At 32.3% G+C, this 16,733-nt stretch overlaps 1 protein-coding gene across 27 annotated transcripts in view; it reads left to right on the top strand.

Annotated features, from left to right (window-relative positions):
• Positions 1–16,733, top strand: part of LOC132730805 (rho guanine nucleotide exchange factor 11-like) — a 120,937-nt gene that overhangs the window by 68,782 nt on the left and 35,422 nt on the right. For 25 of the 27 annotated variants that reach the window (XM_060716842.1, XM_060716825.1, XM_060716848.1 and 22 more), the window contains 10 exons: positions 780–911; positions 1,951–2,043; positions 3,403–3,468; positions 7,389–7,601; positions 8,322–8,493; positions 9,457–9,556; positions 10,082–10,262; positions 10,732–10,840; positions 11,493–11,609; positions 15,024–15,065. In XM_060716842.1, coding sequence (XP_060572825.1) covers positions 780–911; positions 1,951–2,043; positions 3,403–3,468; positions 7,389–7,601; positions 8,322–8,493; positions 9,457–9,556; positions 10,082–10,262; positions 10,732–10,840; positions 11,493–11,609; positions 15,024–15,065 — 1,225 coding nt within the window. The remainder of the gene's footprint in view (positions 1–779; positions 912–1,950; positions 2,044–3,402; positions 3,469–7,388; positions 7,602–8,321; positions 8,494–9,456; positions 9,557–10,081; positions 10,263–10,731; positions 10,841–11,492; positions 11,610–15,023; positions 15,066–16,733) is intronic. The other 2 variants (XM_060716834.1, XM_060716831.1) reach the window with 2 other exon arrangements.

The raw sequence follows: 16,733 nt of genomic DNA, 5'->3' as shown, positions 1-16,733 counted from the left end.
CTAAGCATGAGGGAATTGTTTTAAAGTACACATCATATTTTTTATAACAGTTTCTCACATATTATTGTTCATGTTATTGTTACAAGGATGACCATCTTTGTTTTCTGTTTTTGAAATTATATTTAAAACATATTGATATTTTTTCATGCAGCTAACAATAAAGACACATGGTTATAATTTTTACATAGGATTTGTATAATTATAATATGATGATACTCATATATATGTGTGTATATACTGTTAAACATACTTGAACAATATTGATTTTCTGTCAATTTTCTCATGGTTGTATTTATTTTCAACTGAACATATGGATAGATAAATTATTGTAAAAAGTGGGCATCATTGTTAGTGAATGTTTGCTATTTGTTTGATGTTATAGCTATATAGAAAATATGGATAATATACAAAGTGTGATATCAGTGCTTAATAAAGGATATACCTTTGTAAAGCAACTTCAAGTCACTCCAAATAAGGTACTCATTGCTTTGGAAGTTTTATTAACGATCTGCCAAACTAAACATGCATTCCTTTTTCCATTGCACACAAATATAAATATGAAATCTTAAGCAAGGTAGGAAAGTAAACTGTCATGTCAGGTTGAGTGACTGGGTAGACAGAAGTGTAGAAGAAGAACAGTTAAACATTACCATCATGTTTTCTGATTTTATTATGTGGATGAGATTTGTAGCAGTTCTTACAACATCACAGGAAAAAATCTGAACTATTCTTTTGTCATTATTTGGACTAATGTTTTAAATCTGATTTTTTTTTTTCAGACTGCTTCTGTACCTTACACAGTTTCAGATCTGGGCTCTGATTCACCGTGTACCAGTCCAAGTTGTTCACCTACACCAATACATAGTCAAAACCTAGATATAGATACAGTTACTGGAGACTCCGGCATTGAGGTTTGCTATTATACTTGTTCTGCTTTGTTGTTATTGTTTCTATTTACTGTAGATTGGGACATTTTCGGGATATTTTTATTTTGCTAATATTTGCATATTGAATGCATCATGAATTCAAAAATAATTTTCATAATTTTTTATGCATTCTGTTATGGAAATTAATGAAGATTACCAAGGCTTGGGAGTTTTATTGGTAATATATGTATAAATGTATAAATGATCTTTTTAAAGACATATAAAATATTGAATATCAAAAAAATATAATAGGAGTAATTTTATTTATGTCGAAGAATCATTTTTACGATTTTTTTACAATCATTAAAAAAAGGCAAGATCAGGAATCAAACTCTGATCACCATGACTAAGTTGCACCTGTCAACAGCATTATCAGCTGGTTGGATAATGCATATATGCTTTTACATATTACCACTTTGAAAATAATATAAAATACCTGGAGTTTTTACCAAAATTTTTATTGAAATTAATATGGAAATTTCCGAACATTTCGAAAATGACATGGTGCTTTAATCAATTTTGTGACATCATGATAAAAATTGGTCTGCTTGCAGTTAGGACCATGGTTGTATTGTAATGTTACATTTATATTTTGGAAATGTTCAAAATTAGCAGTAAAGGCATAAGAATGTCACAAAAGTGCTTGTTAGTGACTCTCTGTGTGGTATAAATTATTCCATGTCTAGAACAAAGAAAGAATCCATGTGATCTCTTGTGTGGGCAAGAAGATGTTTCAGCAGTACAATGAACCTTTTATATAACAGATATGATATTTAAGATGATGTGACCAGCTTTTCTGGTGAACAGAATAACTCTCTTCCTGTTAGCTCAGACTATAACTAAGCTACCTGTAAGGAAAGTTGATTCTCGGATGTTCTCATGCAGATGAACAAGTGATTTATTCATTGAATAAAAGTAAGTCAAAGGGTTCGAATCTTCAGATAAAGGTATTTTCGTCATACTATTATTTTTTTTCATGAGTGTTTATTAAATCTTTGAAAATTATCTATTCTGTTTTACACAGGACGGAAGTCAGAACTCTATAGTGATGTCTACCAGGGCAAGTACGCATATAATTGGTATGGATGATGATGATTTTGCATCAGATGATGAAAGTGTAAGAATTTTTTACCGTGCCTGTTTTATGTGTCTAAATATAGCAGCAATGTGACGTGATAAATGTCTTAATGCACTGCTTGTCATGTAATAAATGCTATAGCAGTGTTTTATCTTTGTGTTTGAGCAAAAATGAAAAATACATCGCTAGATTGTCAGGCCTGATGATATATTTTTCATCGGCACTCAAAGACTTCGCAATTTTTGGTAATGTCTTTTCATTTTTCAAGTTCAGTAGTTATTTTATTTGTTATTTTATTATATACAAATAATACCTATGGTGGTTACCAAAATCTTAGGGCCTGATATTGATTTTTTGGGGTAAAAATCTTTTTGAGAAGTTTTCAATTGAATTAATCTTAAACAAAGATAATAATCTGAATTTGCATATTTTGGTGAATTTTAGCTTTTAGTTTACATAATGTGAACAGAAAACCAAGTGCTTTTAGTAGCCACCATTTTCTTGTGTAGAATTTTCAACTGTTTTGTAGGTATACAAGGGCATGTTTACATGAGTACTTATTTTGTTGTCATGTAACCATGGCCTGATAAATTACTGTTTTTGGTTAGCACATTGTACAAGAATTATTGCACCACTGTGAATAAGTTGTTTATCTTCCTTGATTTGTAAATAAATTAATGAAATTTTGTATCTTTACACAATTCCAAATAAATTTTGGTCAAGAAATAACAACTTTAATGGTAGTTTATCATTAAGACTTAGGGCTTTTTTTACATTAATAGGACTTAACATTTTATTAAAATATAATTATGTTACATTTTATCAAACACATAGTTCAATATGTAATGTTGAAAATATAAAAATGCATGGTCGCATGTATAACTTTTTATTTCTATAGATATTAGAATTTAACTAAAATTTTGTGTTTAAGAAATATTTCTGGCATGTCTGATCTACTGCACTGTTATGAACACTTTTTGAAGATATGAACACTTTTTGAAGAACACACTTTTTGAAGCTCACTGTTGGTCTCCGTACTAATTTTCATGAGAAAAAACAACAACTTTTTTTTCTTCATATAAGCAATTTTGATGGCTATATAGTGGATTTTTGTTTTGTTTTTAATGGGTGTAGAATATATTTAAAGAGAGGTGTAAAATGCACGATTTTCCAGTGAAATGTAGAAAATATTTTACTTCAGTGAGGTTATGTTTTATAATAAACAATTTTTTCTTTTATTAATGCTTGAATTCTTTCTTTTCTTAATGCTTGTCAATAAAATAAATAAACTTGATTTTCACAATGTGTGATATTCAGTAAATGGTATAAGTTATACCTCACTGAGAAAACTCAGTATTTCATTTAAAGTAGCATAAAAATTTGAAATGTTTATTTCAGTTTGACTACGAGCGAAGATCTAAACCTCCTGTCTCACCATTTTTGATTAAGCTTCAGAACTTTGAGGTTGTTTCAAAATCATCTTTCCATCATTTTCTGCACTTTGGCTTCATATACTGCTCCTTGTCGTTGCTAGGTTACACACTTTCAACAAAATAAAGTCTCGTCTTGTACTGGAAAATGTTTTACTTTGATAGAGTATTATCTTTTTACCTTCAAGACAACACTTTGTATAAATGTTGGAAGTTTGAAACTTTGCTGTACAATCTATATAACCATTTTATATCATTGACATTAAATGAGTGATCATTCTTAAAAAAGGACCATTTGTTAATATTGTCTTAATTGTTATAGTTACTGTTCCAAGTGAAAGATGTCTTCAGATTTACATTTGTAGTTATAAATGCATTTATCCAGCTTTTTTGGAGGAAATAAAAAAAAAAAATATATAGATACAAGATTATTAAAAAGTTACCAAAATGAAAATTCAGCAAACTTCAGGGAAAAAAATCATGATTTCTAAATATTTTTAAATGGGTAACAAAACTTTTAGCTTTGACCAACTTCCAGAATTTTTTATGATTTTTTTTGGAGGGGGGGGAGGGGGGGTGAAAGATTATAATGTGTTGTGAGCTGTTCTTAGCTTACGTACTTTCTAAGTTCAGTATGGATGGACTGTCATTTCAAATCATTATGTAACAAGTGGTCTTTTTATAGAATGATGACTCTTTAACATGTACTTGTATATTTATATACACAAATTAACATCTGCTATTTATAGAGAATATTACATTCTTATATCTTCCATTAACAAATAAGTAAAGGTTTTCTATATTGAAATGTGACAACAACACTGGTGAAAAATGAAAACAGACAATTCACACTAACATTACCTAGCTAAAACTAAAAATGTTTAGCTTTTGTCACCAGTAAAAACAAGGCCAGCCTGTTTGTTTGTGCAGACTGACCAGGCTCTATGCTGTAGGTAGCTCAATTTTTCGTATTTAGAGGATAAAATCAAACCTTGGCAAATTTATTACAACAAATTAGCATGTTATGAGTACTATATCTTTTGTGACTGCTGACTTTGTATAGTGGACTTGTGCCACTTTGATTTTGGAACAGTCCATTAATTTTTTGTACTTAAAAGGATTTCATTATCAAATACTAAAATTGGGCAGCTGCAAACAGTATAGAGCCCTGTCATACTGCATGGATATACTAGCTAGTATGAATACTGGTAGTGGCATAGATGTGTCATTGCTGTCAACATCTAAAGGGTCAAGGTCAAAAGATTGATATTGCTTAGCAACAAAGTTTCATTGCACCATGAACAGTTTGTTAGAAAGATGATATCAAGTTATAATGTAAAGTTTTGTTCACATTTTATTCACGTAGTATATTTAAAACCTACTCTTTACTTTCACTGCTGGAGTTTTGAATCCCACTAGGGGATGTTGACATTTCATTGATGTGAAGAAGTTAGATAACAGAAGTTTGATGTGGGTTTTTTTCAGTTGCATGTTTGATCCAATGACCATTACTAACTGGATTGTTATGATTTCAAATCTTTAACTCACCTTACCTAAAAAAAGCCGTATTCTACATTTAAGTTTATATAAAAAAGGGAAGTTGTGCTAGATTTCGATTTAAAATTTATGTTTTGAGGCCATAAATAACAATATAAAAAGGTGACTCAAAAGTCTGACAAGGGTTTATGATTGGTTACTTTGATTGGCAATAGGTACATTTAATTCCACAATGTCAGCTAGACTGCTGTGGTTGAAGTGCATTGTAGGAATGGCTAGAATAAATTACCATCTATAAAAATTGACCAGCCAAGATAAAAATTAAAATCTGACAAGATTCTATATACTGTTGGTTACTGAACTTTAGTGGTCCTAACATTGGACAGTGTTTTAAGGTTAAATACCAATATGCAATATGGGTAAATGGCTAACAGAAAAATTGTCATATGATTTATACCACACACATATATATTCATGTATTAAACAGATTGCTACTTAGACATGTATATATATCTAACAAGCTGTCACCTTTAAGAGAGATGACTTTAATATCATCCATGTGTCGTTGGTTGACATGTACATATTTTATTTTCCCCTTTTTGATTGTTTTTAGTTGAATTACTTAGTATTCAGATAAGATGTTTTTTTTCACAAAAAGATAGAAAATAGCTGTAGACTTGAAATTGTTATATTAACATAGTGTCCTACAGAATTATATAATATATTTGGATTAGTCCTATTTCTTAGCTCTCCTATTCTGTAACCCTTACAGGCAGGCCAGTAATGAATTTTTAGTCCCTTGGATTAGTTCTACATTTGTATATTTAGTTCATCTTCTTTTCTCTAAAACAAGACATCAATTGAAAGTCACTTTAACAAAAGGTTTAAATCCTAGGTCAAATATTACAGTACGAATGCTTTTTATCCAACACTCATAAATTGTTGAAACAAGTAAAACATAAGGAGCTATTGCCTTGTAGTAAAGGTGTCTGCTTATCAACCACGGGATTAAAGGTTCAAACCCTACTTAGGTCACAACATGTTAATTCCAGGAAGCAGACACCTTGAGGGTGGTTCAAATATGAGCTACAAGTGTTCTACCCAAGATTAAGTTAATAGCATTTAACTAAGTAACATATAAAAGTCATGATATGATTTTAACCAAAAGTTCGTTAAAACATGTATTATGAAGTGTGTCAAAGAAATTGAAGCATGGAATGTAGCAATGATACCATGTAGTCTGACCAGACACTCACATGTTGGCGGTTCTAAATTAATATTTAAAATATAATAATCTCTTAACCTTGTACCCTGCGGAAATCGTGAGTTATAAGCCTTTGCCCCAGAAATAGAGCCAGGCCAGCATCCTTGTCTGTGCAGTCTGACCAGGCTCAATACTGTTGGCTGCTCTATTTGCAGAAATCACCATTAGTCCTCAGTAAGATCACTGGTTTATTTTAACTGAACATTTTCACAATTTCTGCAGGGTAAAGGTGTAAGAGTAAGTTTAGCTTTCATTATGGGTTGTAGTTTCAATGTTTGAGAACTGGTTTAACACAGTGTATATACTAAAATAAATCACGCTCAAAATCAGTGAAATTTAGGTGCTGGTTTCCTTCGAGGGTTTGTTTTATATTGGCATAAAATCACGATCAGCTAGATTATGAAGGATTTCTTCACTGTCCAGTCACTGAATTAATACTAGTATATTCACTTTTCACATTATACAATATTTTGCATGGGATTGTATACTCAGAATTTACATTTTACAGCTGTTACTCATGATTTTATCTAGATAATTAAATAAAGATAATGAAATATAAACCAGGCTGCATGTTTATAGTGATATTCTAGCTTTGTTTACCAGGGAAACAAAGCGTAAAATCATTTAAATAGATCAGGATATACAATTTCAAGTTTAGAGCTATTTTAAGTCAAAATTGCTTTAAATTAAGAGCTTTTATGGCGAAAAATTTTGAAATTTAGAGCTTAAATGCCAAAATTGCTTGAAATTTAGAGCTTTATGTCAAATTGCTTTAAATTAAGAGCTTTTGATGTCAAAATTGCTTGAAATTTAGAGCTTTTATGTCAAAATCGTTTTAAATTTAGATCTTTTGTGTCAAAATTGCTTTATGCTTTAAACTGACAAAATTGCTTTGGAGTCTTTAATTCAAAACTCTTCAAATTCTCTTTTTCATTGACTGAATGGCTAATTAAGGTAACTCAAAGTACTAATTCTTCATATAACAACATGTCTCTCTAAAATTCCAATTAAGGTCATTCCAAATTCATAATAATGTAAAATTTGAACTCTGTTTTCATACCTAGTTTTTTTCACTTTAGTTACAAGCATGTACAGCATGCAATGTTTTTCTAACTCTGAAAAGAAATGTGTTATGAAATTGATATTGAATTTCTGATATGTATGTAATGTATGATAAAATATTTGTCTTGCAGACAGGGGACAGTAAAGTGTTCAGCGACCTACGTGTGTTGGAGACCAAGCCAGCTCACATGGCGATATTTATGCACTACGTTTTAACACATCATAATCCTGCGCCACTTTTATTCTATCAAATGACGAGTCTGTACATGAATGCTCAGGGCAGCTGTAAAGATTTAAAGAAATGGGCGTATGAAATTCATTCAACATTTATTGTACATTCAGCTGTAAGTAAAACAAAACCTTCTGTTAATATAGTATTATTGCTTGAAATGCTATACATTATTTCTTTCATTGAAAGTGCATTGTTTTGATTTAACATAAATAATTTCTATAAGAGTATATACAGAGTGTGTTTTTTATTGGTCAGAATGTGGTTCTAAACTGAGGCAGCAATGGTTATCAATGTAAGATTGCAACACTGGAAGATCTTGAAAAAAATGGAGGGACAAAATGAAAAAGAGATGAAGACAATATTGTAAAAAAAAACATTTTGTGTTTCATAAAGTTGTAGTCAAAGTTGTCCTGCGGGCTCATGGGATTAAAACTCTGCCCAGTCAAGTTGGTCTGTCCAACTGTCCACATTAAACTTGTCTGGCTTTCATAGGTCAAACTACTGATGGGATTTCAACCAAACTTCACAGTACCAACACTAGTTGTGCATGTGGCTGCCATGTTCCACTTTGCTGCACAAAATGGCCGCCAGCATGTCCTTGCAATATTCTTTATCTGTGAGAACCAGCTGATGTTATACTCGCACTACCACAAAATAGGGCCAGGCTGTTATGTGTAGCCATACAGTGTGCCATGGCCATATAATGTTTGATGTACAGAGTTATGATCTTTGCAATGGACTAGTTAACACTCGAAGCAAGAAGAGTTTGCGTTCCTTTGAGTGTTACTAAAGGTTATATATATACTTAAATTTATCTTTGATTGTGTTACAGCCTTTAAGAGTGCCATCATTGGGTGATCACATCGTACAAGAGGTAGATACTATGTTAATGTTCAAGTCAGAACGGGAAGAACAACTACGTTCTATATTTGGTAACGCACGGACTGTTGCTAAGGACGATGTACAGAAACTTCTAGAAGATCTCAGACAGAAGAAAGAACAAGGTATAGTCAGATGCAAAAATAGAATTATTGCATGACTGATGTTTGATGTCAGTATGAACAAAATCTGCATAATTGAACAGTTGTTATGGCTAATGATATTACGAAATGTTAAAAATTATCAAAAAAAGACACATTTAAATCTGATGTACATTGGTGCAAGTTTTCAGGCATATGCCTGAAGATTAGGTTTTTTGTGACAAATTTCATCATGTTTTACTATTAGATTATGTAGGAAAATGAATATGAATACAGTTTTCAGGTTTTTAAAATTTCGACTTGCACCCATGGATATAAATTCACATTTATCTCTGTATTGAGTTGCTTCATGTGAGAAAGCAATCCAGCTTGCTAACGATAAAGTATGTGGTTCTACCTGCTCTTGCTGGAAGGAGTACAGGAGATCTTTCTGAAGTAGGAAAGCTGAAAAGTCTCCAAGCTACCTTTATGTTATTGTGTTGATGTGATAATCATCCATCACAATCACCTTGGGTTGTAGCGCTGACAAAGAGCTTAATGTAGTGTTTTCACCTAAGTGTTGTTTAGTCTGTCTTTGGTCATTCCACTATTTTGTTGGTATAAGCAATTTGAAAGACTTCTAGTCTTCTTATGACTTAAAATTAAATAAATTCATGATATAGTTATTCATCAGATACTTAGTAATAATGTTATTATTGTTAAGTCTGCAAGGTTGTTCCACCAATAGAGTATGGCCTGCCATCATCTACCTTTGGACTTGGACCATATTGATTAGTTTAATCAATTAATTCTTTAAATTACTTGAATATACACTGAATGAACTGTTCCAAATTGGAGGGAGGACAATTTAATTACTTATGTTTATTATCGTTATGGTAGATGCTCTAAAAATGGTGTTGCATTTGAAACAATAAAAAAAATATGAGTAATGATTGCCTTGTTTGACAACTATGTAGATTAATGAATTGTCATTCATGTTTATTTTAGGTTTGATAGAGGGCTCAGGGGATCTGAAAGATCACATGGATAGAAGTGAAGAGTTAAAAATTGTAGAAAAATACTTGTTTTCTGATCTGGAAAAATGTGTGTAAGTATTTTGTGGTGTTAGGTGAAAAGAGACTTACTTAATTTATAAAGATTTTAATTGTGCCAGTTGTAATAGTAATAGAAGACTTTTGTGGTGCTTTTTTCCAACTTTTGAATATATTTCTTACCACAAATGGGTCATAAAACTTTTAGATGAAAATATAGTTAATTATTTTACCTTGTGTATAACATTGAAATTATATATGACAATTGGCCTTGTGTGTGACATTTGACCTTGTGTGTTGCAATTGACCTTGTGTCTGACATTTGAGCTTGTGTATGGAATTTGACCTTGTCTATGACATTTGACCTTGTGTGTTACACTTGACCTTGTGTATGACATTTGATCTTGAGTGTTACATTTGATCTTGTGTATGACATTTGACCTTGTGTTTGACATTTGACCTTGTGTGTTACATTTGACCTTGTGTGTAACATTTGACCTTGTGTGTTACAATTGACCTTGTGCTACATTTGACTTTGTGTATGTCATTAAACCTTGTGTATGACTTTGCTCCTGTTACAGATCAAGTGAAGAAGATGACAAAATGTCGGCCCAGGGCTGGGCGATCGCTACATTCCTCCGTCACAGTGGCCTCAGTAAACCCACTTCTCACAGTAGTAATATCTTAGAACGTGTGCCAAGTTTTGTCACTAAAGATAAACAGATGTCTAAATTTAAATTCAGTAATAAATCAAAGACCAAGGTATGAACCAATTTTATATTGTATACTTAAATATTAAGATTTTAATGTTACAAATGGCTTTGAAACTTTTAAACATGTAAGTCATATGAATTAATCTTGGAGGAATTAGTGATAAGATAAGGTATATTAAGATAAGGTGTATTTAAGGTTAGAACTTAAGTTAGCTTATAAAGTATAAAGATCCAGCTAGCTTACGGAACGTTGGTGGTTCCACTCAGGTGCCCGTTCGTGCCTGAAATAATGCACCTGAGTTCTTCCTCCACCAGTAAAGCTGGAACGTCGCGATATGACTTATACTGTGTCAATGTGACGTAAAACCCAAAACAAACAAATAAAAATAAAGTATAAAGAAGTTTTACCTCATATGCTGTAACAAAAATAGCAAGATATGATGTCCATAAATAAAAGTAGAGCAAAAATGATAAAAAATTGTGCATTTCTTGTATATGTGTTGTTTTCTCCATTCCAGAGCCATAAAGGTCATCAGTTTGTATTAAGTCATCTCTATAAAAAGGAAAACTGTCTGAAATGTAATAAAGTGCTATGGGGAGTTGGTTTCCAAGGTTACCAGTGTCAAAGTAAGTCTTCTTAGTAATATGCCGAATTTGTACTCAGTTCAGTAGAGGATAACTCTTGTTGCTTAAGTTCTGATTTAAATGTTTTATATGACAAGCAGTGAGTGTAAAGTTTTCGCTCAATGAAACAATATCTGGCCCCTGACAGGGTTTGAACCAACACAACTTGCAATTCTTAGATTGTTAGTCCTACTTGTTAACCATCCTTGCTGCACAATTAGGATATCAGTCCTAATTGATAACATAGGACCAAGGTTTTGTTATTTAGAGGCTTATTTTGGTAAAACAGCTGTTTTAAGCAGGGGTGTCCATGGATGAGTGGTAAAGGCCATTCACTTCAAACCACTTGCCCCTCACCACTGTGGTTTCAAAGACTTTTTCTCTCTCATGTGAGGAAGCTATCCAGCTAGCTTACGGAGTGTCATTGGTTGTTCCCTGTCTGTGCCTGAAATAATGCACGGAAGGACACCTGAGGTCTTCCCCCATCAGTAAAGCAAGAAAGTCCTGAGATGTTTTCCAAACCAGTCGATTTGGAAGTTTACCATATAGCCACTTCAGTGCACTTATGTCAGACCTGAATTCCTATCTTTCTCCATTTAATATCTTTATGTGATGTTTTATAGATTTTATATGCCGTGTTATTGATTTTATGCAGCATGTGATCTGTGTGTACATAGACAGTGTGTTGATGATCTAGAAGAAGTGTGTAATAAGAAGAAGAATAAACGTGCCTCAACTGCATTAAATGTCTTCAAACCAAAGTCATCGCAAGGTAAATACAAACTAATAGTCTTTGTTCACACTGACATGTTTTTAGTCTGTTTGATTTGTTTATTTTTTACATCCCACAATTTTAGAAATTTTGTGTGTGAAAGTTTCAGTGCATACTTTCCAAATATGCATGCCAGAAATTTAACAATAAGTCTAATGAGTTTATGTATTATATATTATATAAGGACGCTTTTCTGCTAAAATCACTTAAAAATGATTATTTTCATCACTTATGTACTTTGTTGTTTTAACTTTGTTGAATTGCCGTAAATTAAATTGTAGAAATAGTTAACACTATTTTTATTAGTATAGACAATTTATTTAGTGGATATTTCATTATCACTTTCACTTGAAATGCATATATTTGATCATAGAAGTATTAGATAATGTCTAATAAATTGAAAGTTTGCATTTTAAGGAATAACTTAAATAGAGGTTTTAAAAGTTAATGTTATACATGCTATTTTAAATTTAATTTTGGACCATATAAGTTTATTATGCAATCTGCTTTCTGAAATTCTGATATACTGCGCTAGCAATTTAATTTCTTCAATATTAAAAAAAAGAGCTTGCCATAAATTTCCCCAATAGTCATAGCAAAAAGGGGTATTGTTAATCTCTTGAAAAATAAAGAGTTAAATATCTTATTTAAGCAGACAAGGCTTTCCATACTTTCTACCCCGCAACAGGCAGTTGTGTGTTTTACTGTGTAACAAATTAAATGTGGCTTTCTGTGTTTGCTGAAAGTTTATATATTCAAATTGTTACATGTTAACAGTATGTTTTGTTCCCTTCCATTCCTGTTAGTCTGATGAATGGCTTTAGCATATATATATATATATAGTGTAAAAAAACTTGTATAGTAAGGAATGTTTTAATAATGGTAATGATATTAATATGTAGACATAATCAACAGAGTAATTAACAGAATAAATGTTTTCTTCTATACCATATTTGCCCATGTATAACTTCTTAGCATTTTGCTTGAAAGAAAAAAAGAATCGTATACTATGTTAAACCATACATGCTTTGTCTCGCTGACCTTTCTTTATATAGCAGACAATATAAGAGTAAGGTTCTAACCTTGTTAAATTGCCTGCCAAATAGGCTAACATATTAGGGTCATAGGTTCTGGAGGTTGAGCTTGGGCTGAGGCCTTGTTTTCTTTTCACAATTTGATTAACAACAGTATGTTCAGTTATACTAGTTTATCATGGCTTTTTTCAAATGATCCATGTGAAGACATTGGCCTGTTAATTGTTTATTATTTGTCTCTCATCGCTGATTCAGGAATCATGTACGATTAGTAGTCGGTCACTTGCACAGAAATTGGTTATTACTGGTTTGTTATCCAGGAAAAAGGGTAAAGTGGACTGCAATATGACAAAAACAGCATGTTAAAATTGGCTAGGAAACCAATTAGATAAATAGACTATTTCTTGAGAAGAAAGACATAAATAAGAAGCCTTTTTGTTTAAAGGTCAGAAGCCAAAGTATCAGGTCACAGGGTCCTTTATAAAAATTTGTGTTGCTTTATTGAAAATGGGTTAATATACAGATATCATCTTCATGGATCCGAGCTGCCTTAAATTGTTTTATTATCAGGTTATTTGTGGAACGTTTTACACAGGGATGCTCTGAAATGACACTTGTTTGTTTTTAGCTCACCTGTCACAAAGTGACAGGGTGAGCTTTTGTGATCGCTTTTCGTCCGGCGTCCGTCCGTCCGTCCGTAAACTTTTACTTTAAATGACATCTCCTCATAAACCACTAAGCCAATTTCATCCAAACTTCACAGGAATGTTCCTTTGGTGGTCACCTTTGAAAATTGTTCAAAGAATTTAATTCCATGCAGAACTCTGGTTGCCATGGCAACGGAAAGAAAAAACTTTAAATATCTTCTTTTAAAAAACCCTGAGAGCTAGAGCTTAGATATTTGGCATGAAGCATCTTCTAGTGAGTGACTACCAAGTTTGTTCAAATAAAAGCCATGGGGTCAAAATTGGCCCCGCCCCATGGGGTCATTGATTTTCCCTATATACATATAGTAAAAACTTAAAAAAATCTTCTTATAAAGAACCCAAAAAGCTAGAGTTAAGATATTTAGCATGAAACATGTTCTAATGGGTGTCTACCAAGTTTGTTCAAATAAAAGCCCTGGGGTCAAAATTGGCCCCGCCCCAGGGGGTTATTGATTTTCCCTATATGCATATAGTAAAAACTTAAAAAATCTTCTTTTAAAGACCCAAAGAGCTAGAGCTAAGATATTTAGCATGAAACATGTTCTAATGGGTGTCTACCAAGTTTGTTCAAATAAATTCCCTGGGATCAAAATTGGCCTCGTCCCGGGGGTCATTGATTTTCCTTATATGTACAGCAAAAACTTCAAAAATCTTCTATGAAAAAACCCAAATAGCTAGAGTTTAGATATTAAGCATGAAACATTTTCTAGTGAGTGTCTATCTAGTTTGTTCAAATAAAAGCCCTTGGGTCAAAACTGTCCCCGCCCCTGGGGTGTCAATGTTTTTAACTATATTTGTATAGTAAAAACATAAAAATCTTCTTTTAAAAAACCCTGAGAGCTAGAGCTTAGATATTTGGCATGAAGCATATTCTAGTGAGTGTCTACCAAGTTTGTTCAAATAAAAGCCCTGGGGTCAAAATTGGCCCCGCCCCAGGGGGTTATTGATTTTCCCTATATGCATATAGTAAAAACTTAAAAAATCTTCTTTTAAAGAACTCAAAGAGCTAGAGCTAAGATATTTAGCATGAAACATGTTCTAATGGGTGTCTACCAAGTTTGTTCAAATAAATTCCCTGGGGTCAAAATTGGCCCCGTCCCGGGGGTCATTGATCTCCTTATATGTACAGCAAAAACTTCAAAAATCTTCTATGAAAAAACCCAAATAGCTAGAGTTTAGATATTAAGCATGAAACATCTTCTAGTGAGTGTCTATCAAGTTTGTTCAAATAAAAGCCCTGGGGTCAAAACTGTCCCCGCCCCTGGGGTGTCAATGTTTTTAACTATATTTGTATAGTAAAAACATAAAAATCTTCTTTTAAAAAACCCAGTGAGCTAGAGCTTAGATATTTAGCATGAAACATCTTCTTATGGTTTTTTACCAAGTTTGTTCAAATAAAAGCCCTTGGGTTAAAATTGGCCCTGGCGGGGGAGGGGGGGGGGGCTGGTCATTGTTTTACATTATATGTGTGTAGTAAAAACTAAACATCATGAAACATCTTCTAATGGGTGTCTTCTAAGTTTGTTCAAATAAAAGCCCTGGGGTTTAAACTGGCCCCGCTCCGGGGGCCTATATACAGGTGAGCGACCTCAGGGCCATCATGGCCCTCTTGTTTCTTTGACATAAGCATTTTTTCCTTTGCTGTAAGCAATTTATATACTATTGTTACATAGGTATATCGGTGCGATCTGCCTTGTCCGACATAATAACATCAGGTAACATTATTGCTTATAGACTTAAACACTGTGTACAGCTTCTGCTTATCTCTAACAATATTATACTAGCATGACCATTTCCAATTTAGTGTCAAACATTCACATTACATTTGATTATACTTGATGTTTGTATATAGTCATTACTTTAATTACTAATAAAAATGTACAATAATAAAGTTATGATAATGAAATATATATGGATGATAATTATTATGATATAACATGATAATAATGGTGAATATGGTATTTTTCTTTTTTTGAAATGATTCTCGATAGGTGAGCCTTATTTGATTAAGACTTTAATCCAACATTATGGTTTATCAGCCCTACATTTCTTCCATGAAATTTGACAATATTCTGTGACAAAACAAGGTTAATTCAAGTACATAAATTTTGAATGCTTTTTAGCCAAGCTGGTAAATAACTCAATAAATATTGGAAAGATATGACCACAATTTATGTTTGGAGATTTATTATAAAAATTTCTGCCTAGAAAAAATAAATTGTACTACCATAAGCATCTGTTAATTTATCAACCTTTTATATGGGCCAAGAAATTGACCTATTTGCTTTGAGTGTGGCTTAGTGTAGTGGAAATAATCATGGTAATTCATGTATTGCTTGTTATTTTGGAAGAAAGAAACGCCTAAATGCTTATAAGAGTGGCATAGTTTAGTGAGAGCAGTGTGGAGGGGGAAGATTTGCTAGTAGTGAGGTTGACACACTAGTGCCATTAGTATAAAAACTAAACTAGTTTTTGTGGTCTCTTTGGCTGGGTAGTTCAGGTCGTTGACTTTAAACCAATGGTAACTCGCTGGTATGGGTTTGAATGGGACCAGGGACTTTGGATTCTTTCATGTGAGAAAGCTATCCAGCTGACTTATGAATGTTTAGTGGTTCTACTCCTGACTAAAGTAATGCATGGTGGGACTTCTGGTTATTCAAGCTTTAGTATTTGGTTTTGAAATCTATGAACTAATAATTTAGGTACATTATCAGTTGAGTGTAATAATATTTGAGCCTGGAATAATACTTAAGATGATTCATTGTGGGCGAATATATTGTATTAATCTGGAAACCTGCCTAGGTGATTTAACTTGTGAAAATATGTTTTTGAAATTATAAACAATTAACAAGTGTAATTGGATAAATCAAAACACAATCTGCTTTTGATTTAGAAAATTTGGTTTCATATTGAATCATGTAATTAATAATGTTTTATTACATGTTTACTGTAGAATGTATTTATTATTATTTTAACAATTTGATAATTCTCATAAATTTAACAATAGAATAATTACTCAAAATATAAGTAATAAAAATGAAATTGAAGGTTGAATGTTCACATAGTTTCTGTATTGATTAATATAAAGAACACCACCACTATATGTACTGATAAAAAATATATATTTACAAAATCAACTATACTTTTTATTAAGTAAACCCTTAATGGTTATACGTTATATTTTCATAGTTTCTTCCCAAATTGTTAATAGGGTTGGTATTATAAGAAACAAAGTTGAAAGCTTGTTTGATGCTATTTGATCAGTACATTTGTAACTTAGGATTGAACAAGGAGCAGTTACGTAATGGTTGATGTTTCTGCCACTCAACGAAGCAGTTGTGTGTTCGAGCCTAAAACTAAGGTCATGGATATCTTTCCCTCAT

The sequence above is a fragment of the Ruditapes philippinarum genome, unplaced genomic scaffold (assembly GCF_026571515.1).
Source record: "Ruditapes philippinarum isolate M1 unplaced genomic scaffold, ASM2657151v2 ctg1881_1_1_1_1, whole genome shotgun sequence".
NCBI classification, from domain to species: domain Eukaryota; kingdom Metazoa; phylum Mollusca; class Bivalvia; order Venerida; family Veneridae; genus Ruditapes; species Ruditapes philippinarum.
Note: the sequence above shows the minus strand (reverse complement) of the source record. Positions and strands in the feature narration are given on the sequence as shown.